At 34.1% G+C, this 24,694-nt stretch overlaps 2 protein-coding genes and 1 long non-coding RNA gene across 7 annotated transcripts; all 3 read left to right on the forward strand.

The window, feature by feature from the left end:
* Positions 1-627: 627 nt before the first annotated feature.
* Positions 628-6,448, forward strand: LOC124840200 (vacuolar-processing enzyme-like). The gene is made up of 9 exons (XM_047316214.2): positions 628-991; positions 1,873-2,037; positions 2,120-2,276; positions 3,174-3,259; positions 3,364-3,563; positions 3,871-3,919; positions 4,087-4,296; positions 5,383-5,589; positions 5,996-6,448. Exons 1-9 carry the CDS (start codon positions 797-799, stop codon positions 6,176-6,178), a joined length of 1,452 nt encoding a protein of 483 aa, XP_047172170.2. The 5' UTR covers positions 628-796; the 3' UTR covers positions 6,179-6,448.
* A 1,128-nt stretch (positions 6,449-7,576) lies between these two features.
* LOC124840201 (uncharacterized) lies at positions 7,577-13,532 on the forward strand. 3 transcript variants are annotated; one of them, XR_015784443.1, is made up of 6 exons: positions 7,577-9,119; positions 9,922-10,078; positions 11,199-11,430; positions 11,515-11,706; positions 12,237-12,422; positions 12,946-13,519. It is a non-coding gene; the product is annotated as an uncharacterized LOC124840201 (long non-coding RNA). The 3 variants fall into 3 exon arrangements; XR_015784444.1 differs by having other exon boundaries at positions 10,395-11,706; positions 12,946-13,532; XR_007029015.2 differs by having other exon boundaries at positions 11,199-11,706; positions 12,946-13,521.
* Positions 13,533-17,415: 3,883 nt separating this feature from the next.
* LOC124840198 (uncharacterized) lies at positions 17,416-24,449 on the forward strand. 3 transcript variants are annotated; one of them, XM_088107244.1, is made up of 7 exons: positions 17,418-17,870; positions 17,977-18,221; positions 18,371-18,441; positions 18,991-19,409; positions 21,725-22,061; positions 24,059-24,136; positions 24,240-24,449. In XM_088107244.1, exons 4-7 carry the CDS (start codon positions 19,006-19,008, stop codon positions 24,288-24,290), a joined length of 870 nt encoding a protein of 289 aa, XP_087963370.1. In that variant the 5' UTR covers positions 17,418-17,870; positions 17,977-18,221; positions 18,371-18,441; positions 18,991-19,005; the 3' UTR covers positions 24,291-24,449. The 3 variants fall into 3 exon arrangements, with proteins under 3 accessions (XP_087963372.1, XP_087963370.1, XP_087963371.1); XM_088107246.1 differs by lacking the exons at positions 24,059-24,136; positions 24,240-24,449 and adding an exon at positions 22,634-22,806 and having other exon boundaries at positions 17,416-17,870; XM_088107245.1 differs by lacking the exons at positions 17,418-17,870; positions 17,977-18,221; positions 18,371-18,441 and adding an exon at positions 18,779-18,901.
* The last annotated feature ends 245 nt before the right edge of the window (positions 24,450-24,694 follow it).

The raw sequence follows: 24,694 nt of genomic DNA on the forward strand, positions 1-24,694 counted from the left end.
AAAAAAACTTATAGAATTTAAATAAATAGTAATTTAATATAATAGAATGATGAAATAGTATTTTCTTAATAAATAAATAAATTTAAATTAAAGGTCATTTAAAATATAAAAACTAATTGTAATTATTTTAGTTTAAAATAACAACTTAAAAGCTAAAATGAAAAATAAAATATGTATATAGAAAAGAAATATCCTCATAATTTTATATATAAATATAGATAATTTTTTATTATTTTATTTTAGACATCAAACAAATGGTAGGGACAAAGTATGGAGACAAAACAAAGTGTGAGGACAAAGCATTATGTAAATCAAACAACAGAATTCTATAAGAACAAAATGTACACTTTTTGTTTTCTAAAAAAAGTTAGCTGCATTTTTTTTCCGAAATACTTTGTCCAATTGACAAAAAGTAATAATTTGTAATGTGTTATATGCAAGAAATTAAAAAAATGAAAGTATAAATTAAAATAAAATTGTTTTTAAATATAAATTTATAAAGTCAAATTTTGATATAATTATTTATTTATTAATATTTTAAAAGCATACAAATAAGAGTGGTTTTTGATAAAAAGGTTATAATGTATATATGGAAAATAAGATTTCTTATTCTGAAAGTGTAAGTTATAACCGGAAAGGGAGGGAAACCTCCAACGCCACGCAAAGCAATCCAAAGCAACTGGGTCTTTGTCTTCCCTGAATTAAATTAATCTGAAATTATAATTTAAGGAAGGGTTCCTTGGTTTCGTCATCATTTTTTCTTTCCAACCTACTCTTTTTCAATTCAACGCCCATCATGGATCGTTTCCCCATCATTTTTGTCGTAGTCACCCTCATCACCCTCGTCTCCGGTGGCCGTGACGAGATTCTCCGATTGCCCTCCGAAGCTTCCAGGTTCTTCCAAGCACCCGATACTGATGAGAATGATGAGGGAACGAGGTGGGCCGTTTTAATTGCCGGATCCAATGGCTACTGGAATTACAGACACCAGGTCACTCGTTTTTCTTCTTTCCCACTCTTCACTGTTTAATTGTTTTCCTGTCTTCTGTTTTTGTTGTAGGACAGCAAATTCAACCATTCATTCCATCTTAATTAACTTTTTTTTTTTAAATTCAGTTATGAACTCTCTCAGCTATGTATGTGTATATTTTTTAATTTGTCTGATTGATTCTAAGTAGTTCTTTACTGCACTTAGATAGATATATTACTTTTAGTCTCTGTTTTTCTAAAGATCAGCTTATTGGTATAAGTGAACGTGGTTTTAGTTGGATCAGGTTTATCATTATGACCGGACCCAAAATTTTTACTGGACAATTTAATTCAAATCCAATCAATGTGTTTCTTGTTAATAAATAAAAACATTTTCAGGTTATAAGTTCAAAACCTAGGATTTATAAGGTCTTCTCATGTATATTCCGATGACATAAAATTAACGGAATAAAACATAAATAAATAAATTAGGTGTTTATTCTATAAAACTATTCTATGAGAGTAAAAGCTGTTAGGAAGTCTTAAAAGTGATGCAACACACTGAAACTGACAAAAAGTAAATTAATCATGGCGTGTTTTGCCTCCCTACTTCTTGGTTATGACTTGAGACTCTTGAGTTTTGATATTTTAAAGAAACTAATCATGGTATAAAAGTCTGGAACAATTTATCATTTGCAGAGTAAAAAGTGCACGCACTTACAGTATAAAGCGTCTCCATAGTGTCATCTGATTATGGATCATCATATTTAAGTTTTTTGACTTTTATAATAACTACCTTAAAATCATGTTTACACTGATGTCTGATTTACTTAAGTGTACATTTTTTTGCACAAGAATAGAGAGAATTAAACTCTTCTTTGACGAAATTTGTCATTTGATCAGTCTGATGTTTGCCATGCGTATCAACTGCTGACGAAAGGTGGTCTGAAAGAAGAAAATATTGTGGTATTTATGTATGATGACATTGCTTTCAATGAAGAGAACCCACGGCCTGGAGTCATTATTAACAGCCCTCATGGAAATGATGTTTACAAGGGAGTCCCGAAGGTATGTTATCTTACTTTGGTATCCCATATCCTGTTCCCAATTTTAGTTTTAAAGATTCCTAACAAGGACCTTGTTGTGGCAGGATTACGTTGGTGAAGATGTCACTGTTAACAATTTTTTTGCTGCTATACTTGGAAATAAATCAGCTCTTACCGGTGGTAGCGGGAAGGTTGTCAATAGTGGTCCCAATGATCATATATTTATATACTATTCTGATCATGGCGGTCCAGGAGTGTTAGGTTGGTAGTTTTGAACCTTTCATGGAAGCTTTATTATGAAAATCATGGACTGTTTACGTTTTAATTTGAGCCTTTTTGTATTGCGACTTATTAATGGAAAATGTGTTTCCTGTGTTTTTTTGCTGGGTTGATTATATGGCGTTGCTTGATTTTGAATTGAATGTAACAGTCAAAGGAAAGTTTAGCACACCTATAATACCTCCCTTGCCAAAGTCTCTATAGCTGTCAAGCTAAGCACACTAAACTGAAAACTTTGAACTCTTAAATGTTGGTTTTTGTTATATGTAATATTTCAAAATTCATACCAGTTTTGTGGATATTTTCCGATTCTTAAGATTGTCTCAAGTGCTTAATTTGAATTTTTTTTAAAGAGGAGAAGTAGTATGATGCAGCATCGAGGAACAGTGCAACATGTTTGTGGGTTGATTTCAGTAAGACATATACACTCATCGTACATCTATACTAAACAATTTATCATGTCTGATGCAACTTTTTCCCCTTTTTCAAACAACAATAGCATTTCAAAATGTTCTGATTAAGTTCCACTTTCTGTTTTTTTCTTTGTTTATTTTTTCTTCCTTGTTTGGGTAACTTGAAGGGTAAAAATGAAACCAGAGGAAGCTGCATTCCGCGCCTGAAAAAAAAAGGCAAAAAAAAGAACTGGTTGGAAGTGTGAAGTGGAGTATATGGTCTTCAGTGTCAATGTCCTGTTATCCATTTTTGTCCGTGATCATTTTATTACATACTATTGTTTATTGGTCTTGATTCTTCTATTATCATTTTGTTTTGTGATTCTTCTTTACACATCGAAGTGTTTCTTCACGCTAAATACCTTCCCATTTCTATTTCTTATATGGTATTTTTCCTTGGGGGCGGGGTACTGGGGATGGATTTCAGGGATGCCTACTAGTCCATACATGTATGCCTCCGATCTGATTGAAGTCTTAAAGAAAAAACATGCTTCTGGAACGTATAAAAGCCTAGTAAGTTGCTACTAGTTATGTTTTACTTAATATTTGTATTAATCTTCATCTGGCTATTTACTTACTAATTCTTAGTATTTATGATTTATGCAATGTTGCTGCAGGTATTTTATCTAGAGGCATGTGAATCTGGGAGTATCTTTGAAGGTCTTCTTCCTGAAGGTCTGAATATCTATGCAACAACAGCAGCTAATGCAGAAGAAAGCAGTTGGGGAACATATTGTCCCGGGGAGTATCCTAGTCCCCCCCCTGAATATGAAACCTGCCTGGGTGACCTGTACAGTGTTGCTTGGATGGAAGACAGGTATGACTAGTGTTATTCATTTCTCCAAATCTTAAATGATTATTAAAATATATGGGATGCAATACCTTTTACGCGGGAAATTTCCAAGACCTTGTTGAAGGCCTATGACTGCTGTGATATAGACATGCTACTGCATATGTGTATTTGCCTCTTATTTTGTACTCTATCAAACCTTTTTTATATGAAAGAAGTTTTGTTCCATGTCCCTTGATAACTTTTTTTTCTTTCTGGAAGATTATGTTTTCTAATAACTAATGTTGTAAGGTCTTTTATTGACTGGTCTTTTTCCCTCCACCTTTTTGAACAGTGACATTCACAATTTGCGAACAGAAACTTTACATCAACAATTTGAATTGGTAAGATCCCGTTTCTTACTTAGTTCTGTCATGTAATCAACTTATACAAGCTGAAAGTTATTTGATACCTTTGTTGTTTGAATATATGACATGATTTGTCTAAAAAAATTTGATGGGTCGAAGAAGCTAGTAGATATGTTTCAGTTGTCTGACAGCTATGCTCACAGGTGAAACAAAGGACCATGAATGGAAATTCAGCCTATGGTTCCCACGTGATGCAGTATGGTGACGTAGGGCTTAGCAAGAACAATCTCTCCTTATATTTGGGTACAAATCCTGCTAATGATAATTTTCCTTTTCTGGAGAAAAACTCGTTGGTGCCACCTTCAAAAGCAGTCAACCAACGTGATGCAGATCTTGTCCATTTCTGGGATAAGGTATCATATGTTTGAAAACAAGTTTATTGTTATATATTTTGTTAGATAATTGCTTAACCATATCTTCATGATTTTTCCCCCAAAATTTAAATTTGAAGGGTTTTGTGAATCAGCACTATTATGTTCACTACCGTCTACCACGTAAACAGTATTTGATGACAGAATTAACCACAATAGAATTTCGTAGAAAGAGCTTGAAGGAGATAAAAGATCACACAAGGAAGATGAAGTATTAGCGAACTTCAACTTATATCCACAATAAAATTAACCATGAAAACATAAATTACAACTTGAAATTTTTTTCTTAGTGAACTCACTCTTTCGGTTAACAGTTTGTAACAACATTAACTAACTGACAGTAACATGTTGCAAATGATGACACAAGGTCCCTATTTATAGATAAAGTCAACCTAACTAACATTACCACCCACGCCTGGTCACAAGCATCAGCACACGACACTCACATCTGGTCACCAGTATAAGATTCTTCAGTCTTAGCAAACATCACAGAGTACTAGACATGCTATTAAGACTGGATGTTGTTAGACAATATAGGAATCTTTGAACAGATTTTATTGAGTCAATCCTCACACAGGGGTATACATATATTCATACTTGGCAGATATCATTAAATGGAGTTGTGATCCCATTTATTTCACTCCACATTCATTCATGTTCCAAACAATTGAGTGACATCCCATTCGTGATTGAAGCTGCCAAGCTTTAGACTAGTACTGGTTATTATTAGGCCAATGGCTATTAGCCCTTTCCTTGTACCAACTGTGCCATAGGAGTGGATATATTGATTTCCACCAACAAATATGTAGATGCACCAGAACTTTAACTAGCTAGATGAGAAATCTTTGAACTTGCTTTCTTGGATAAAATATGGAAAAATTATGTTAGACGAGTGAGTGGCTAGTAGTTTTCATTCCTTGAAATTTTGGTAATTTGGCTCTAATGATAAAACTACAAGAAAAGAAGATGGGAGAGGGAGGGGGTATATCTCTGATGTCATTTCCTATGGTAAGCCTTTATTTTTTCTAATTAAATTCTATCTTCTTTACTTCCTTTCTGTTTTTCCAGTTCCGCAAAGCTCCTTTGGGTTCTTCTAGGAAATCTGTAGCTCAGAAACAAATTCTAGAAGCAATGTCTCACAGAATGCATATAGACGACAGCGTGACACTTATTGGAAAGCTGTTATTTGGCATTGAAGAGGGTCCAGAACTGCTTAGCAGTGTTAGACCTGCTGGGCAACCACTTGTTGATGACTGGGACTGCCTTAAAACACTGGTACCGTTCCCTTGATTAACTTTGTTGAGTTTGCTTGTATTAGATTTTTCTAATAACATGCACCTTTATTCTGTAGCCATTGATTTGGCAAAAAAAAGGCATCAACGATGGGTGGTCCACCCCACCTACAATAACAAGTACAAAATCTAGGGGCAGGGGTTATCCAATTTAAGAAGTGTGCATGCTAGAATCCATCTATGATTGAATCATTGCTTTTCTGTTTGGTATTAATTATCCAGTTCACATAGTAACAGTATGAGATGGCAGCAGGGCATCCGGCAGTGTTTTGCCTTGGAATAATTGATGTTGAATTGGAACTATAAAGTATAAATCATCATTTGTTTGTTGATTGAACTAAAGTTTTGGGTTTCTGACAAAGCTGTGCCTTAATCTACTGTTGATTCAGGTTAGGACTTTTGAGACACATTGTGGATCCCTGTCTCAGTATGGGATGAAACATATGAGGTCCTTTGCAAACCTCTGCAATGCTGGAATACGGAAAGAGCAAATGGCCGAGGCCTCAGCACAAGCATGTGTCAGTATTCCTGCAACTCCCTGGAGCTCTCTGAGAAGCGGTTTCAGTGCATAATTCATACAATGTGCCCCATTGGAAACCAAGTATAATGGTTGTAGCCTTATGCTTTATCATTGCATCATGTACTGTCCTTTGGTCATGATTTCTTATTCCAACACTGTAAATACACATTGGATGCTGGGGAACCCTCTTCTTTACATTGTAATTGGGGGCAAAATAGATGCTGTAACCAAGCCATTTTACTTTTACTTTAGCAGAAACAGTGGAACCATAAGGACCCTTGCAACTTCTTCTAATGACAGTGCACGTTATCCTGTTTGTTAACCCATCCTTCATTTTTATTCTATGGCAGTAACTAGTAACCCTATCCTGATCGGTCTTAACATAATATATTTGGTAAATTATTAAAAAAAAAATCAAAAGATATAATAAAGTAACGCTCAAAGTTACCAGATTGAAGTATGAATCAGATTTATTTTTCTTTTCTATGATTTACGTAACTGCGGCGAGCTTTCTCAGTCACAATGACAATGAAATCAAATGAGCTGTTATCATTTGCCACTGGTAGCTAGCACATGGTTTGGTGTAACTAATCCTTGCTAAATATTAATTTAAGGCACAAAGATGGAGTGAATAAAGTGAGGGAAAGAAAGGAAAAAAATGTGTATATATATCACACATTTACTGGTTTTGTATTGTCCTAATATAAAATTTTATATAATCAATTAATTAAAAACTAATCGTTTAGAAACAGGGTTTTAATATAAAAAATAAATAATTATAAAATATGTGATTAAATTTATAAAATAAAGATTGTAAAAAATATATATAAATATAAATAAAATAAGAGGTATAAGTGTTAATTTTAACACAAAAATAAGCAAATGTCTACTGTAAATTTAGAAGAAAATGAATAAGATAAGTGACTTGTGTGTCACTTTATATTAAAATCTTTAATTTTTTCATAATTTCTGATTCAATTTTAACCAATATGTATTTCTAAAACTATACTACATGTAAATGTCTTTAAAAACTAAATAAAGTATGATTGCTATTTTATTAAAAACTCAACCAGCTCTGCATTTTGTTTCAAATTTATAGGATTAAATATAATTTAGCATTAACGTAAGAGAATATAAATATAATTTATTCTTATTTTAAATGTAAAATTAAATATTTAAGATAAAATAGCATGATATTCAAATAAAATATATATAATGAGACAATTTGATAACTTATAGAGTAATAAGTTAGTATCCATTATTATGTATGTAGTATAATACCTATTTTGGTCCTAATTTTGGTTGGAAATGTTCGAAATGGTGTCAAATTTTTTTTGCTGTTTAATGTTGTTCTAAAGAATGTAATTTGTGTTCAATTTGGTCAGTTTTGCAAACGTCGTTTAAATCGTTAATCGCCAGATGTTCAGATGTGCAATTATAGAATGAAATGTCATGTATTGACTTACATGAAGTCCTTTGTGACATTGTGAGTTGGATTTATTATTTTTGAAAATCATTTTGTGCCATTCTGAGTTGGATTAACCAATAAGTTGTTGTCACGTCACTACCTTTGACACATCATCATCTTCTCCATAGAAACCCTAGTTCCCTAACCTAGCCAATGTCATCGTCAGCCACGTTGTGCCGCCACCATGAAACTGTGTCGTCACTAGACGACCACCAAACCCCAGCATCGGACCACCACCCATCATCCTCACCAGCATCGCCGTCGGTAGCTACCACCGTCACCAATACAGAACGCGAACGCCAAAGTCGCGAGTCCTCCATCATTATCTTCAGCGTCTTCCTCGACTTGCATCTCCACCATGAAACCCTTAGCAGGCTGTCATTCTCCACCACCATCAAACTCACCTTCAGCCGTGAGATCCTCCACTAGATAGCGATTTCATCTTCTCCATCCACAATCACCGAACCTGCAATCAGAAAAACAACAAACCCAACAACCACCGCGTATCCTTCAATGACGCACAAACTCAGAACGCAAAAACGTGAACCAAAATCGCGTGTTCTGCATCAGTCTTCTCCACTCGCGCGCACTGTCTCCATTCACCCCCTACAAATCATTCCCAGAAATCATATTGAAATGGTCATTCTTGCAAGCACCATCGCGCCGCCATGAGCCGCTGCGAATAAAAGGGGCAAGATCCTATTTTTGTTTCTTCTCGCTGCGCATAAGCAAGCTTTCCCTTACACCTCCTTTGCATCAGAAACCCTGCAATCACAAGCACATATCTGCAACAGAAAAACTCTTTCTTCGTCTCTGATCGCGCAACACCAAGGAAGAAGAGCAACAAATGACTCCACAAAGGACTCCTCGTAAAAGAAATAGAATTTCAAAAATAATAAATCCAAACATGACCTTTCACTCTGTAATTGCATATCTGGACATATGCTCGTTAACGATTTAAACAACCTTTGTAAAAAAAATCAAATTGAACACAAATTACATTATTTAGAACTACATTAAACACAAAAAATTTGAAACTATTTCTAACGTTACCATTTGGTACCAAAATAGATATTATACCTTACTTTTTCACCGTTTTGTTCAAAGGTTACATTTTAGTACTTTTTTTCGATTAATTTATATAGACATTTTATTTTGTAATACTTTACCTAAGATTTTAGGTTGTTGAACAAAACCTCATTTAAATCTCAGTCCACTGTGACCATGTGAAACACCATTAATGGAAGAGATCAACAACTCTGAAATTGTGGGTGAGAGATTCACCATCTTCATCATCATTTTTTGTTCCCACCTTGTGTTCTTCAGTTCTACGCCCATCACAAACGCTTTTCCGATCCTTTCTCATTGTCACCCTGCTCTCCGTGGCCGCCACCAGGTCCTCCGATTACTCGATTACTCTCCGTAGCTTCCAGGTTCTTCCAAGCATATGGTGGCACCATGAAACCGATGATGGTAATATGTGGGTCCTTTTAATTGCGGGCTCCATTGGCTGCAGTAATCACAGGTATGTACTCATTCAACTTCTCACCCTTCTTTTATATATTTTGCCGTGAAAGTGAAGAAACACATATATTACCATTGCAAAACATACATATATATATATATATATATATATATATATATATATATATATATATATATATATATATATATATATATATATATATATATATATATATATATATAATGTGTGTGTTGAATTAAAGTACATATCATGCCCAATTTAGTTTGAAAAATAAATTATAACGTGCAAGAGAATAATTTAGTTTTCTTCAGTTATTATAGTATTTTTTTTAATTGATACTTGATTCAATACAAAAATTTTTAGTATATCATTAATTACACAATATATGAAATGACTATCTTTCATATACTTAGATGAGTGAATTAATATTTTTTTTTCTAGTATTTCCCATCTTTTTTCCTTTACCTTTTCAATCAATTCAATTATTATTTTTAAAAAAAAGTTCTCACTATTTATTTTCTCTCAATCTCAATTTTTATTCAAACAAAGCGTTGGACACTGGATTCGAAAGGCAAACTTGTTAACGGTGACCTGTGACCTTGAGTTTTGATATTTTAAAGTAAGTAATCATGGTATAAAAGCCTATAACAAGTGATCATTTGTAGAGTGAATTGTGTATGCACTCAAAGTATGGTAACTATCTTAAAATCATACTATCTCTGATTGGTTGATGATGTAAATTTGTTTAAGACAATGGGTAGAAATTATATTCCTTTTGTTTTTAATTCCATGTGCCATTTCAATGCTCCGTAGATTCCTAATATGGACCTTGTTGTGGTAGGATTGCACTGCTGAAGATGTTAGTGTTAACAAATTTTTGTCTGCTGTATTTGGAAATAAGTCAGCTCTTTGGAGTGTCAGCGGGAGGGTTATGGACAGTGGTCCCAATGATCAAATACTTATATTGTATTCTGGTCATCACCGTCCAGGAGTGCTAGGTTGGTAGTTTTAATCCTTTCATTGAAACTTTGTTATGAAAATCATAGATTTTATATGTTTTACAGCATAGTGTATTTTTTTTGTGGGTTGATTATGTGTGTTTTTGCTTGATGTTGAATAGAATGTATGTTACATTATGCAATGGTTATTGGAAATTTTAGCAACAACTATAATACAGTTTTATGATTTAAGGACGTAGAAAATTGTTTAATATAAAACTTAAAAATAAAAAAAAAGTTAAGTATTCAAACTCATCATTTATTTATAAATATTTATCTCTACCTTTTATCTAGATTTCTCATTTTCTTTTATCAGAATACACCATAGGAATTCCAATGGAGAAGAGAGTAAGTCTGTCCAATAAGAATTTTTTTTGAGTAAGTTCTTACCCCTTTTGTTGAGTTAGTTTTGGGAATTTTTGCATGCATGGAGATTAGGAAATCTTGCATGTTGACGTGTGTAGGGCAAAGATGAATTTATGTTAATTCAGGATAGGATATGTTTTGATCATTGATTATAGTATTCTGTCTACGTGTTTAACTTTTCCTTGAGAATAGTGGAATTTGGAAGCTTAAGCTTGAGCCAACAAGCCTTAATAGGTAAGGTTCAATTTTTTATATTACCCTACAGTAGATGATTTGAAGTTGGAAGTGACTTCGTCACTATTTTTTTTTTCTTTTTTGGTTTATGTAGGCTTTGTGAATATGCTTGATTGGTGTATATTTAGTGATTTGTGTTAGGTTGAGTAGTGAAAAGTCAAAATAAAATAAATCAACTGAGTCACATTCGTTCATGTTGATTTTATTTCAGAACCAAATATATCATGTTAGACATGAGAAATGAAGAGAAAAACTCATTCTAAACCATTCTGAACTTGGTATGTTTTGTTGATTTTCTGAATTATACATAGTCGTTGGGCAAGCCATTTCTTGTTGAACGAAATTCAATTAACGTCATATGGCCTAAACATTTACCCATCATATTGTTATACTATACAATTGATCATTTCAGATGCAGCATTTTTTTTTTCAGAGAACAATAGCATTTTAAAACGTTCTGATTAATATCTGCTTTCTGTTTATTTGATTGTTTCCTCTTCTTTACGTGGGTAACTTGAAGGGTAAACAAAGAAACCAGGGGAAGCGACGTCTCCCGCCTGAAAAAAAAAAGGAAAAGAAAAAAGGAGTGAGGAAGAGTGAAGTAGAGAGCGTCGGTATCACTATCCACATTTTAGTGCATACTACTGGTTATTGGTGATTCTTCTAGAGCCATTTGTTTTTTTACACGACAATGTTTCTTCACACCAAATATTTGCCCTTCTCAAGCATGCCTCTGAACTTCTAAAAGCCTAGTAAGTTACTAGTCGTTATGATTTGCGTCCTGTTTGTGCAATCTTCGCACTATCTATTCTATCTATTTACTTGTTAATTCTTAGTTTTATGAGTTATGCAATGAACCTGGGAGTATTTTTGAAAGTCTTCTTCCGGAATGTCTGATAATCTATGCAAAAACATCTCCAAAAGCAGAAGACAGCTGGGTATTGTCTTGGGGTACATTGTAGTCCTTCTCTCCCTGAAGATGAAACCTATATGGGTGACCAGTACAGTGTTGCTTGGATGGAAGACAGGTACGATTACGAGTGTATCAAATAAGCATATTAACATGCATTATTTTCACTGAAAACCTTAAATGATTATGAAAGTATATTGGGGATATAAATAAGATATATTAGATGCAATACTTTTACCCAGGCAATTTCCATGACCTCGATGAATTCCCATGAATGCTATGAGATGAACGGGCTACTATAAAACTGCATTTTCCTATTATTTTGTGTTTTACCAAGCCATTTTTTATATATAAAAGAAATTGTTTGATGCCCTTAATGACTTTTTTTCTAATGAGTGATGTTGTAAGGTCTTTTATGGACCGGTCTTTTTCCTTCTACACTCTTCAACTTTTGGTAAGATCACGTTTCAAACTAAATTTGATTTCCTATAAACCAATATAAACTGAATGCTATTTGATACCTGTGTTGCTTAAATACATGAGAAAAGGTGTCTGTTTGATTGAGTTTCTGAACTGATATTTGATGGGTTCAAGGAGGTAGTGGATATGTTTCAATTGTGTGAGATGTCTTCTTAATGCTATGCCCAGAGGTCAAAGAAAGGACTATGAATGGAAATTCAGACTATGGTTCCCACGCGTGCAGTATGGTTCCCACTCTTCTTATATTTGAGTACAAATCCTGCCAATGATACTTTCCTGGAGTAAAACTCACAGGGACCACCTTCAAAAACAGTCGACCAACGTGATGAAGATCTCATCCATTCCTGAGATAAGGTATCATACGGTTGAAGAATAGTTTTTTTATTATTTATTTGACAAAATTTAAATTTGAAGGGGTATATTCATAGTTGGGAGATATTAATAGATTTCATTCCACATTCGTTTCATGTACCAAACAATTCAGTGACATCCTATTTTTTATTGAAGCTGCCAAGGTTTAGTTGGGGAAGGGCTAATAGCCCATTCCTAATACCAAATGTGCCATAAGAGGTATATATACGTTTTCCTATAACCACCAGAACTTAACTATTGAGATAAGAAATCTCTGAAAACATTATAATAAACCTTGTTGATTTGATAAATACGGAAAAATTGTGTGAATCCCATGGCTTTGTCTAAACATGGGTCTGTGGCTGGTAGTTTCGTTTCTTGAAATGTTGGTAACTTGGCCTTAATGCTAAAACTACAAGAAAAAATTAGGAGGGGAGGGGTATCTCTGGTTTTATTTTCTACTGCAAACCTTTGATTTTGCTAATTATATTACATCTTCTTGACCTCCTCTTCACTGCTTTCCCAGTTCCACAAAGCTGTTGTGGGTTCTTGTAGGAAAATTGCTGCTCAGAAACAAATCCTGGAAGTAAGGTCTCGCAGAAACATAAACTTTTCCAGAAGCTCTCGTTTAGCATTGAAAGGGATCCAGAACTGCTTAGAACTACGATACCTGTTGGGCAACCACTTATTGATGACCGGGACTGCCTTAAAAACATTTGTACCGTTTCCCTTGATTCAATTTGTTTAGTTTGACTGTATTAGACCCTTTCTAATATGCACCTTCTTATTAGCCATTGATTTGGCCAAAAAGAGCATCAACTATAGATGGTCCACCTACAATAATAAGTAAAAAATCTAGGTGCACGGATGAATTTAAGAGTGTGCATGCTAGAATCCGTCTATGATTGAATCATTGCTTTTCTGTATGTTATTAATTATCCAGTTCACATAGTTACGGTATGAGATGGCAGCAGGGCCTCCACCATTGTATCCCCTTCCAATAAATCAACATTTTGTTTATTGATTGAACAAACATTACCATATAAGGTTGTGCCACCATGAATGCTGAAGATGAGAAAGATCCACTGCAGTAAAACAAAAGAGAAAGTAGTACAAAACGATGTGGAGAAGAGTGAAAGAGAAGAAACAAAGATAAGTGAGATGAGATGAAAGGAGACGAGAAACGAAACTGATATTATTGATTCGTAAAAGTCTTAAAAAGTAAAAGAGGGAAAGTTAAATATATATATATATATATATATATATATATATATATATATATATATATATATATATATATATATATATATATATATATATATAGGCATAAAAACAAACTGTTGGAGTGCGCTAAGCACAAACACGCTGAAGCGAAAAGTAAATAAAAACAGAGTTTATCAGCCCTCTTCTGGGTATATATGTTTTTCATTCCCAAGTTGAAATGTAAGTATTTGAAGGTTTGAGGAGGTACCGACTTACTGAAAACATCAACTGCTTGATCAGTAGATGAGATAGGAAGAAATTTGAGAAGACTACAAGTGATTTTCTCTCAAACAAAATGACAATTATCAATATGCTTTGTTTGCTCATAAAAGACAAGGTTTGAAGCAATTTGGACAGCAGAATTGTTGTCACAGGACAAGAGAGTCGGTTGAAAAAAATAATGCCAAGATATTGAAGAAGAAAAGTAATCCGTTGGATTTAGGAGGTAGTGGAAGTTAGAGTTTGGTATTATGTTTTTGAGGAGCTATGTGATAATTTGTGGCTTTTTAGATTTCTAGGAGACGAGGGAGTTGTCAAAGGAGACGAGGGAGTTGCCATGAAGGAAGACGTTATTAACATGTAATTGCTTGAAAATCCAATTGTTGGATGCAACAAGAACAAGAAGGAGGCGCAGGGTTATAAGTTTGGCAACAGAAATAAAAGTATCAAAGAAATCTAACCTTATAATCGAAACTAAATTATGATACGAAATTGACTTTCAGATTAATTCAACCTTATAAAAATTGTTTGTAAGAGGTGGTTTGCACTCATTCATGTACTATAAATTAGTCTTATTTTTAGTTCATGATGTTTGCACCTTACTCATGTACATTTCATGTATAAGACTAGACATTAATGAGTGATTCAATAACGATTTGATAGCAAGCAGAATAACATGTCCAACAAACACATTTTTTTTCTAAGGTTTTAATCTGATTTCGATATCATCTTACAAAAAACTTGTGTCGTTATGAATGTTGAAGATGAGAAAAATACACTGTAGTAAAACAAAAAAGAAAGTGGTACAAAACAATAGGAATAAGAGTGAAAGAGAAGAAAAGATAAGTGAGATAAGAGAATAGGAGACGAGAAACAAAACTGATATTATTGAAGAGAAAACCATATGTATAGGAATAAAAACATATTGTTGAAGTGCACTGATAAGTGTGAAAAAATATTCGTTATTCATGCTTATTAATACTTTGTTGTAATTATTATGAGTTATGTGTTTTTGTCATAAAAAAATGTAATAGTTGTTATAAAAGTTGTGTTAGATCATTGTACAAAAAAATTGATGCAATATGGAAGAATCTGTCATATTGTTCTCGCTAAGCCACTTATGATTTGTTCAACGAGCAGAGTGACTCACTCAAAAAGTGGGATCAGTTAACATAGAAACAATTGAAATTTTGCTCAGCACATGCACATTTGCTCGCTCAGTGAATAGTGTAATTCTGGGAGTGGTTATTTAGTCGAGAAAAAAATAAATGAGTTCAGTTCTGGTTAGAAAAAGAGGAAGAAACTTAGGGAAATTGGCAGAGGCTACTTGAAGGCATCAATATATTGTTCTTTCATGAAATTTCGTCAAACTTGTATGTTCTAGATGATTAGGAGTAGCTAATTTCACTTTTAATTGAAATTGAATGTAATGAACTCATTTTGATGTAAAATTCATATGCAATATATCTTTGTTCATATGCTCTTTCTTGAATTTACTGTCATTGTATGAAAATATAATGTTATCTGAACGTCTGTGCTTACTAAAAAGTAACTTTGAATATGAACATAGATAAAATACCTAAGTGATTTGGGATCTAGGATAGACCCGATAACTTTGTCATTCTAAGCATCTGACTTGATGCGAATTATATGTTAATTTAACTAAGGAATTAACATTTTGATGTATAAATTTAGAACTAGTTATTAAAGGATTATGACTAGTATATCTTGATGTGAATGTTTGAATGAAATAATGTTATGTTATATAAAATTTTATCGTCATATTATTCATGAAACTTAATTATAATGAAGTTTCATCTTAAATTTCAGTCATAATCTCTAAAATTATTGTTATTACAATCAATTTCCATAATTATAAATTCAATTATTATTTTATTTATGTTGAATTTGATGAACAGACAATATTAGATAAACAAATATAAATATAAATTCTTTGAGAAAAGGATATTTGAAACTTTCCTTTATTACTTGGAAAGATTTTGTACCTCTCCTAAAAATTATCATGCAAACAGGCCCAAGCGAAAACAGAGTTTATCAACAAAAGCTTTTGATTTCTGACAAAGCTGTGAGTTAATTTAGTGTTGATTCGGGTTAGGAGGTTTAAGACACATTGTGAATTCCTGTCTTGGTATGGGATGAAACATACGGGGTCCTTTGCCATCAACTGAAATACTGAAATACGGAAAGAGCAAATGGCTGAGGTCTCTGGAGTTCTCTGCACAGCAGTTTCAGTGCATAATTCATAGCAAGACCTCCATTGAAGATTAAATATAATCGTTGTTAACCTTATGCTATATCATTGTGTCATCTACTACACTTTGGTCATTATTTCTTAAACCAACTCTCTATTTTTGTGTATAATAGATGTTTAACCACATGTACCCATGTGTGTAATATGGTGAAACTAGTAATTCTATTCTGACAATTCAAAATAGAATAGAATATGTTTGATAAAATAAAGTTTAAATTATATAATCATTATAATGTAAATTAACACACAAAAGTCAAATGTAGATATCAATTAATACAGGGTAGCCACTAAAGGGTAATTTTATATTTTGAAAGTATAGTAACATTGGAAAGAAATTTTGAACCCTAAAAAAATATTAAACATCTTTAAAATTGCAAAATAATTTTTGGTCAATATATTTTATTTAAGAAATATGAAAGATTTAAGTTTTAATTTGAATGTTATACAAAAAGTTGATTTATGAAATTACTGGAAATTAAAATGAGAGTTGGAATTACACATAGATGGACAGCCAGGATTTGGTCAATACCTAGTTCCTAGATTGAAGTATGAATCAGATTTATCTCTCTTTTTATGATTCACGAAACAGCTGACATTCACAGACAAAACTGTCAAGAAACCAAATTCGTAGTTACTACTTGCCACGTTGTTGGAGATAACTGGAGTTGTGGTTCGGTGAATTATAAACATCCGGTTAACTAACCTAACCTTGGTTAAATATCAATTCAGGGCGCGGGAATGAAATGAACTTAAGTGGGCGAAATATGTTTTATTATGAATTTAATAATTATGTACTGTTAAAGAGTAAAATTTTAAAATATCAAATAATTTTTGCAAAAAAGTTCAATACATTTAACGCAAGAAATATCCAGCACTCTTTTTAAAATATTTGTATATGATAATTGGTGATAAATGAAAATATAAAATGCTGAAGTTATTTAAAATGTATGAAAATATAAAATTAATATTTAAAAAAGCATGATTAGATAAAAAGGATTAACATTGAAATAATAATTGGAATTTGGAATGTGAGGAGTGTAGAGATTCCGTTAACGTGGTGTGAAAGCATTAACGGCGTAAGGGTATGAGGGAGCGGCTTAAGGGATGTGTAAGGGTAAACCGTGAATGGTTAGAGGGAGAAAAGAGGAAAGCCGTGAGATTGTTGATCTACGGTGTGGTGCAAAGGAGTGTCTGTGTGTGTACTACAAGATGTATGTATATAACACAAACAGGTCCTTCTATGGAAACACCAACCCACACACACACACCCATTTTCGTTCTATCACAACATCAACCTGCTTCCTCTTCAACCCTTTTTTTTTCTTCTCTTCTCTTCCTTCACCTCTCACGCTTCCCCTCCAATTTACAACACTAATTCACATAGCCCAAACTTTCATCTTCAGGATCTGACTTTTTCAAACATACAATGGGGTTAGCCATTTAGACAGCATCAATATCTATCTCTTCTTCTTTTCTTCCTCCTTTTGCCCACCCACGACAACCAAACTTGTATTTATCTCCAATCCTTTTTTCTTTCTCCCAATTTTGTTGGCTCATTTATGTTTTCAGATGCATGTTCCAAGAGTGTTTTCATGAGTTTGTCCGAATTCCGTTTTAAATTTTCAACTGAAATCTGTTCTGGAGATTTCCTTTGATCATTGCGATTAATAAGTTGCAGAAGATTTCCAGTTTTGAAGGTTGGGAAATAAGACCCAAGTTTTGTTTTTGTCTTATTTCGTTCTTCTATTCTTTCCTTTGGTGTCTGTGCTAAGTTATTCCTGATTTTTTTTTGAGCCTCCGCAGATACATTTTTCGTGAGAAAAAAAGGGTTTTGAAGCTTTGAACTTTCTGCTTGCCTGTAATTAGAGAGACGATCGTTTCTTGCTTGGGTGTAAAGACTGAGTTTATATCCATCGTCGCTGATAGAAGCTTTGAAATGTCATTATTACTTGAATTTTCAACATAGATTTACATTTTCCATAGCTTCAGAACTGAAATCCCGGCACTTTTCCTTCAGCCGTACGAAGTTCTGGCCGGACCCGATTTAGGTGAGAGAAACTAATGTACTTAATCAAAATTATAACTGAATAAATTGATTCTGATCGCAACCTTGCACCGCAACAGTTAATTCAGTTTTGATGTTCGTATGTTTTTGCTATTGTTCTCTGATTTCTCTCTTCTTCATAATTTCCTGCAGGAAAACGAAAAATCCCCTTGGTTTCGTCGGAAGGAATTGATTCATGTTCTAGTTAGTGGTAATTTTGTAAGGTAAACATCCAGTTTTTCTGGATCTCTTTGGCCTAACTCGTGTTTTTGGTGCTCTTCGTAATCTCAACCGCTCACAATACAATCCTAGTGTGGCTTTTGAAGAGACGAGGCATTGAGCAGAACCGCCCAAGACCAGTTGAATTTAATCGATTGATGTCTCGTTTTCACATTATCCTAGCTGTCATGTGGAAATACTGAATTTGAACCTCTTTTTTCCTTGTGCACGGAACATTTCCACTGTCTTCCGGTTCCTCTTCCTCTTGTTATTGTCATCGTCCATTTTTGTCTTGACCCAGATATAGAAGATGCTCACAGTGCACAATTTTTTTGTTGTTGTTCATGGACCATTCGATGCACAAATCCTGTTAAACAGTGTAGTAACCTCAGTTATGTGAACGAGAGAGACGCTGTCTGTGTTTGTGAAGGAACACAAATCCAATTTCAATTTCAATTTAAAAATGTAGCAATTTGAAGGACTAACTCTTAATTTTAATTATTTTTATCGTAGCTAGTAGTTAAATTAACCTAGTATGGTGATGATGATGGCAGGGAAAGGTTGAAGAAATGGAGAAAGATTCAAGTATTCGAAGCAATAACACGGTGTCTGGTGCTAGAGATAAAAGCGGAGGGGAAGGGTCGTTGCTGTTGAGGGCGAGTTCCGATGGCGCTAGACAGGGAACGACGTCGGATTTGGTGTTGCAGTGGGGGAATCGGAAGCGGTTAAGGTGCATGAAGGTGCAGGTTAAGGACGATTCTTCAGGCCCGGTTCAGAGGACAACGGTTCGGGTGGATCGCCGGGTCGTTAGAACCGATAAGGATTCTTTAAATAAGCCCACCTTCGGTGTCAATAATAACACCCTTGGAGTTGGACACACTCATAATAATAACAACAATCATCATCATAATCAGAGTAACGGGTATCCAAATCTCCGTCAACGTCCTTCTTCTCCGCAGCAACGAATTCTCAGGTAACCCAATTTGTCATTCACTTTGTTACTTTATCTTTCCCCATAAATATGATTTAATCTTTATTTTTTTTAAAAAAATATGATTGAGCGAGACTGAAATAAGATCTGAGAATAGGTCAATTTGACAAAATTCGGGATTTTATACCGAAAAGAGGGAAAACTCAAGATTTGTGTGTTGTGATTCATAAAGTTAAAAATCGTTGCTTAAAATTACATATCTTGATAATTGTTTTTATTTTGCTTTTCTCTGGTTGAGTGTGTATCCATCCATACTTATCTTGAGGGCAAGGATGGTGTTGGTGGCGCAGTGGCGCGTGGGCCAGTGTTTTGTTTTGATCTGTTTTATTTTGTTGATTAAATAAAAGAAATAAGCTAGGGTTTGTGGTGGTGTACGTGTACTGTGAAGGTGTTTTTAGCGAAAGATATGTGTATAGTTTGAAAGGAAGCAGCACATGGATACGAGTGAAATAAATACCTATCTGAGGAACTGGTTAGAAGGGAACTGGAAACAAAAGTGGCAGAGAAAAAGCAGAGCGTGGGCATGGGAATGAGTTGAAAGTGTAGTGAGGAGTAGTGGGGGCAGAGAGTGGTTTTGAAATTGTTTAGTGGGATGTCTGCCACGAAATTTCGTTGGGCCGGCTATATGCGATGATGTGCAACTTGTAAATCACATTTCTCACCCAAAGAATCTTAAGCTTCAAATATTACCGTAAATAAGTTTAAAATTAAAAATTTGGGCCACTACTAAAATTATTATTATATTTTAATTCATCTCGGCTGAATACACAAAGGCTTATATTCTGTCGACTCTCCAATTGGTCAGGTCCTTGCAGTCTCATCCAAATTAAACAATGAAGAGGAACTCACGGTGAGTAAGTGCGTGAGATCCCCTTCTTTACTTCCGTCAAATTTTGTTTCCAGAAGCTAACCTCACTTTCTCTGATGTCTGCCTCACAACTAGATGATAGGGTATATTAATAATATCTGGTTCTGAATTTGGATTAACGCCATGATATTTAGGCACACAATAAAACAACACATATAGTTGGAGCGGATTCTTGCGTAATCGGTTTGAAACTTGGGGAATCCTTCGGGCATTGCTTTATTGATTTGGATGTTTCGTTTTTTAATCAAAATAGTTTGTGTCTGTTTCTTTACATTTTAACTTGGAATCATTGGTAGCGTCGGGCGAGTCTTATAATGAAAATCAGGTTAATAATCCAAGCCTTGCTGCTTTGCTTCTGACGTCTGACAGGGGGTTTGAGATTTCTTGGGAGGTTTAGGTTGGTGTGGTTGATTCTTTGCCTTTGACATTTTCTTTTCTAGATCTTGTTTCTATATTTTGATGAGTTTTCCATGGAAAAACCTAGAAGATCAGGGGATATTTATTTTGACTCTGTCAAATCTCAGGCCGGTATTTTATTTACTGTGAGATTTAATTCCGAGTTTCGTTACTGTTTACTACTGTTATGGAAATTATATAAAAAAGAAAAAAAAATGTTGAATTCTTGTCATAGAAAGAAAAGTAATGAAGGAGGATTGTGCGTTGTAGAAGATAGGATTAGGATTGGGATTAGATTAGAGGAGAGGGGGATTTGCAGGTTCTGGATCTACATGTAGGAGGCGGAAGCAGGAGTTGATTATTCACATGGAACCATGGAACGGAGGGTTTCCTTCCACGTGTTAACGAAACGTCCTTTTCCATTTTGGCCGTCGGATCGAAGGGACCAGGTCGCAGATCCGTCCCGTCTCCTTCATCATTCCACCACGTAGCAATCTTCATCTTGCCCAATAATAAAGCTCTCTAAATCCAACGGCTCCAAAGAAGCCGTGGAACCAGCTGTGCCCGTTATAGGGAATCACACACACTTTCTCTCTTAGGCTAGGCCCCTCGAGGCTCGACTCAAATATCCAATTCTCTTCCCTTCAACCAAAATAAATTAACTACCCAACTCTCCTTCAAACCAAAATACAAATACAAAGCCCCGCAACGAGCCAAAAACCACGCCTTTTTCTACGCTAAAAAATCTGTCTACATAGATTCCAGCCTCTCCCACCCTTGGATCTAGATCAATCACCCAAGGTTAATTTCGTAAACTCACCACTCCCTGGTTACTTTTCATACATAATATAATATAATAATATATACATATATGTTTATTAACTCTAAAATAACCTCTGAAATGCATCTTCGTTTGCCCTATTTATTATGTCGTGTTATGTGATGTGATTCACGTTCTTACGATTAAGAAAGACACATAGGATAATTACATGTGTGCTGTGGTTGCGTTTTAAATTTTTGGGTTGTAATTTAGGAACTCAGAAGGTTCAAGTGCCATGAGAGGAGGACAAAGCAACGGGGGCGTTAGGGGAATTGCCTCACCGGACAGGGGTGCGCACGATAAGAGGGGGACCCATAACAACCACCTTAATGACAACAACAAGTCCGCAGCCTCATCGGATACTGCGCACGATAGCAAGAAGGGAGGGTCGCCCTCTGGCAGCGGAGACGCGGCTCCGCCTGTGTGGCCCCCGAAGTTCGTGATTGCCTTGACCAACAAGGAGAAGGAAGAAGATTTTCTCGCCATTAAGGGCTCAAAGCTGCCTCAGAGACCCAAGAAGAGAGCTAAATTCATTCAGCGCACCCTTAATGTAAGCCTCACTTCCCCTTTTCTGCTTTTTCATTATTTTCTTCAACTTAATTATTATTGGTATTCATCACATCAACATGATCTTTTCTTGATGTCCAATATCTTAAATCATAGCAGCTCCCATCAATTTATTTTCTTGTAGTAATACAATGACAATAGTAAAAACAAATCTCAATGAAATTCATAATTTGGATGAAGTACTCTCTGACAGAGGTTCTCTGACTTTGTTTTGGTACTCACTCAACAAGAAAAAGGTGTTCTAATTATTTTGCTTAGTAAGGGCATAATAACAATATTAGAATGGGTGTGAAAACCAACTAAATCATATTTTAATTTTTTAAAAGCATATTATTATTAGTTTAAAGCTTAGCCCATCAGAAAATTTGACTAATAATTTTTAATAAGATTATCATTTTTTTTATTAAAAAGTTGAATTCTGGGACAGATTTATTTGTAGCATATTCTAATTTTAGTAGTTGATTTGTGGTGGTATTCTTTTAGGTGAGTGCCTTTTTTTTTTCCTTTGGTATTTTGCTTTTCCCTTTTCCTGAAAAAGCTATACACGGTTGGCAGCTGTGGAGTGCATTACACGCGTCAAAGGGAGCTTGGCTCATACCGAATAGTTAGTCACCAAAATAATTAAGTAGTCTAACATCACCACCATCTGTACGTGGTCATCACTATTTTTACGTGAAACATTTATTTTTTAATTTATTAAAATAATAATATTTAATCATATTTGTTTATTTGTTTTATTACTTATTTTCCATTATTACTTATTGGAAGTGTTCGCACAGATAAAGATTAGTCTACTCCTTCACATGGTCACCGATGAATCCTGAGAGCTGAATAAGCTTTTAATAAATTATAGTAAAATAATAATTCCAGAACTGGGAAGTGAATATTTTCTTGAATTTGATGCCTACACCTACCAATTAGTATAATAATCTGTGTGCAGCAGTACTTCAATTAAAAAAAATCTGTTTTCTTTTTTGTCCTAGGTGGCCCAAATATGTGGTTTCTTAAACCTGGTATTGAAAATCCTGTTATTTTTAATAAAGGGTGAAACTGTGATCTTGATCATAAAACTGGTATTGAAAATCAATAGTAAAACTGTGGTTTTAATGTTATTATTATTGATAATATTCTGTCACTTGATATTTATCTATTCAGTGCTACCTTAAATGGGTTCTGGTCCAGAAATAACAAATAATGAATTAAGTAAAAGAAATAATAAATAAATAAAAAGAGACTATCACACCTGTCTAGTGGAGTTTGGATTTATATATTAGAAAGTGGGAGCGACCATACTGGATTTCATCTTCTGTGTAATGAGTGGTGTCAGTTGCAGTGGACGTACCTGATTGAATATGAATAGTCATTAGACAGACTTATCAACAAAAGACCAAAACTCCTACTAACTAGCCGACAAATTTAGAAACTGGTTGACCTCTTCTTAGCTGGATGGAATACCAGAAGAAATTCTTGTATGCTCTCATCTAGCCAAAATATTACACTCATGGTATAGAAATAGTTCAAAGAAATAAATATATATCCGTGTAATAATATGTTACATCTATATCATTTTCATTTTTGTTTTAGAATTTCTTCTTTATAGCTTGTAAGCCATTTTTATTGCTAGGCTTTTGAATAATGAAAATGCGTGACACATTTTTCTGGTTGAGAAGAGAATTAAAAAAATTACAGTTAGCTTTTTCTAATGTTGCTTTTAGGTTTAAGTTTATGTTTTGGTCTATATAAGGTTTCATCTTCTTTTACATTTATAATATTATAATTTCATGTGCATTCAAATATTTTCTTTTATGCTCTTCTTTTCTTATCCTTGCATCTTTATAAACTTTGATGAAGTAAAGATGAAAATGTTTTTATTTATTTGTTTATTGGGTTCTTTTCTGTCTTATTAAGGTGTTATGTATTGAAACTCTGAATAAGTGCATGTTTGATTTGTGTTTGAATATTGTTTGGTTTTTTTGACAGCTCGTTAGTCCTGGTGCATGGTTGTGCGATCTTACCTTGGAACGATATGAGGTTAGGGAGAAGAAAATATCCAAAAAGGTAAATGGAATGGGAAAAAAGAGGAAGATCCCATTTCTGTAATTATGAGAAGACGATATTTTTGTGGCACATAAATAAAGAAATATAATTTATTTTGATGCAGAGACCAAGAGGTTTGAAAGCAATGGGAAACATGGAGTCTGACTCTGAGTAGAGAGAAAAGTTAATGAGACTATGAATGTTGAGAAGTGAAGATGCTAAGCTTTATGTTTGGTAAGGATGTAGGAAATGCATGGATTTTGTAAAGCATGGCATAACATCAAAGCTGGATGCCAACTCATCGAAATCAAAATATTAAATATTTTAGCTTTGCGCTCCTTGCCTTCGTTACCTTTCTTTCCTAGTCTGGAAAACTGCTTCGAAATTGCAAATGACTAGGTGTCCTCAAAGAGAGGCATTTTCACTAACACAATGTGTCTCACAACACCTTTGACAACATTTCCTATTATTCATTTTATCACACAAATTCTCATTTACGCTCTCATTTTTTATAACAATTTTAACTTAAAATAATATCACTCTTTTAGCCATGGGGTTCTCACAATACATTTGTTCGTG

Source organism: Vigna umbellata, chromosome 2 (genome assembly GCF_029865625.1).
Source record: "Vigna umbellata cultivar VRB3 chromosome 2, Vumbellata_1.0, whole genome shotgun sequence".
NCBI classification, from domain to species: domain Eukaryota; kingdom Viridiplantae; phylum Streptophyta; class Magnoliopsida; order Fabales; family Fabaceae; genus Vigna; species Vigna umbellata.

Coding starts and splice junctions, on each gene's coding strand:
- LOC124840200 (XM_047316214.2), top strand. CDS start 797: ATGGATCGTTTCCCCATCATTTTTGTCGTAGTCACCCTCATCACCCTC. Junction 992..1,872: donor ACTGGAATTACAGACACCAG/GTCACTCGTTTT, acceptor TCATTTGATCAG/TCTGATGTTTGCCATGCGTA. Junction 3,920..4,086: donor TACATCAACAATTTGAATTG/GTAAGATCCCGT, acceptor CTATGCTCACAG/GTGAAACAAAGGACCATGAA.
- LOC124840198 (XM_088107244.1), top strand. CDS start 19,006: ATGGAGAAAGATTCAAGTATTCGAAGCAATAACACGGTGTCTGGTGCT. Junction 22,062..24,058: donor TCATTCAGCGCACCCTTAAT/GTAAGCCTCACT, acceptor TTTTTTTGACAG/CTCGTTAGTCCTGGTGCATG. Junction 24,137..24,239: donor AGAAGAAAATATCCAAAAAG/GTAAATGGAATG, acceptor ATTTTGATGCAG/AGACCAAGAGGTTTGAAAGC.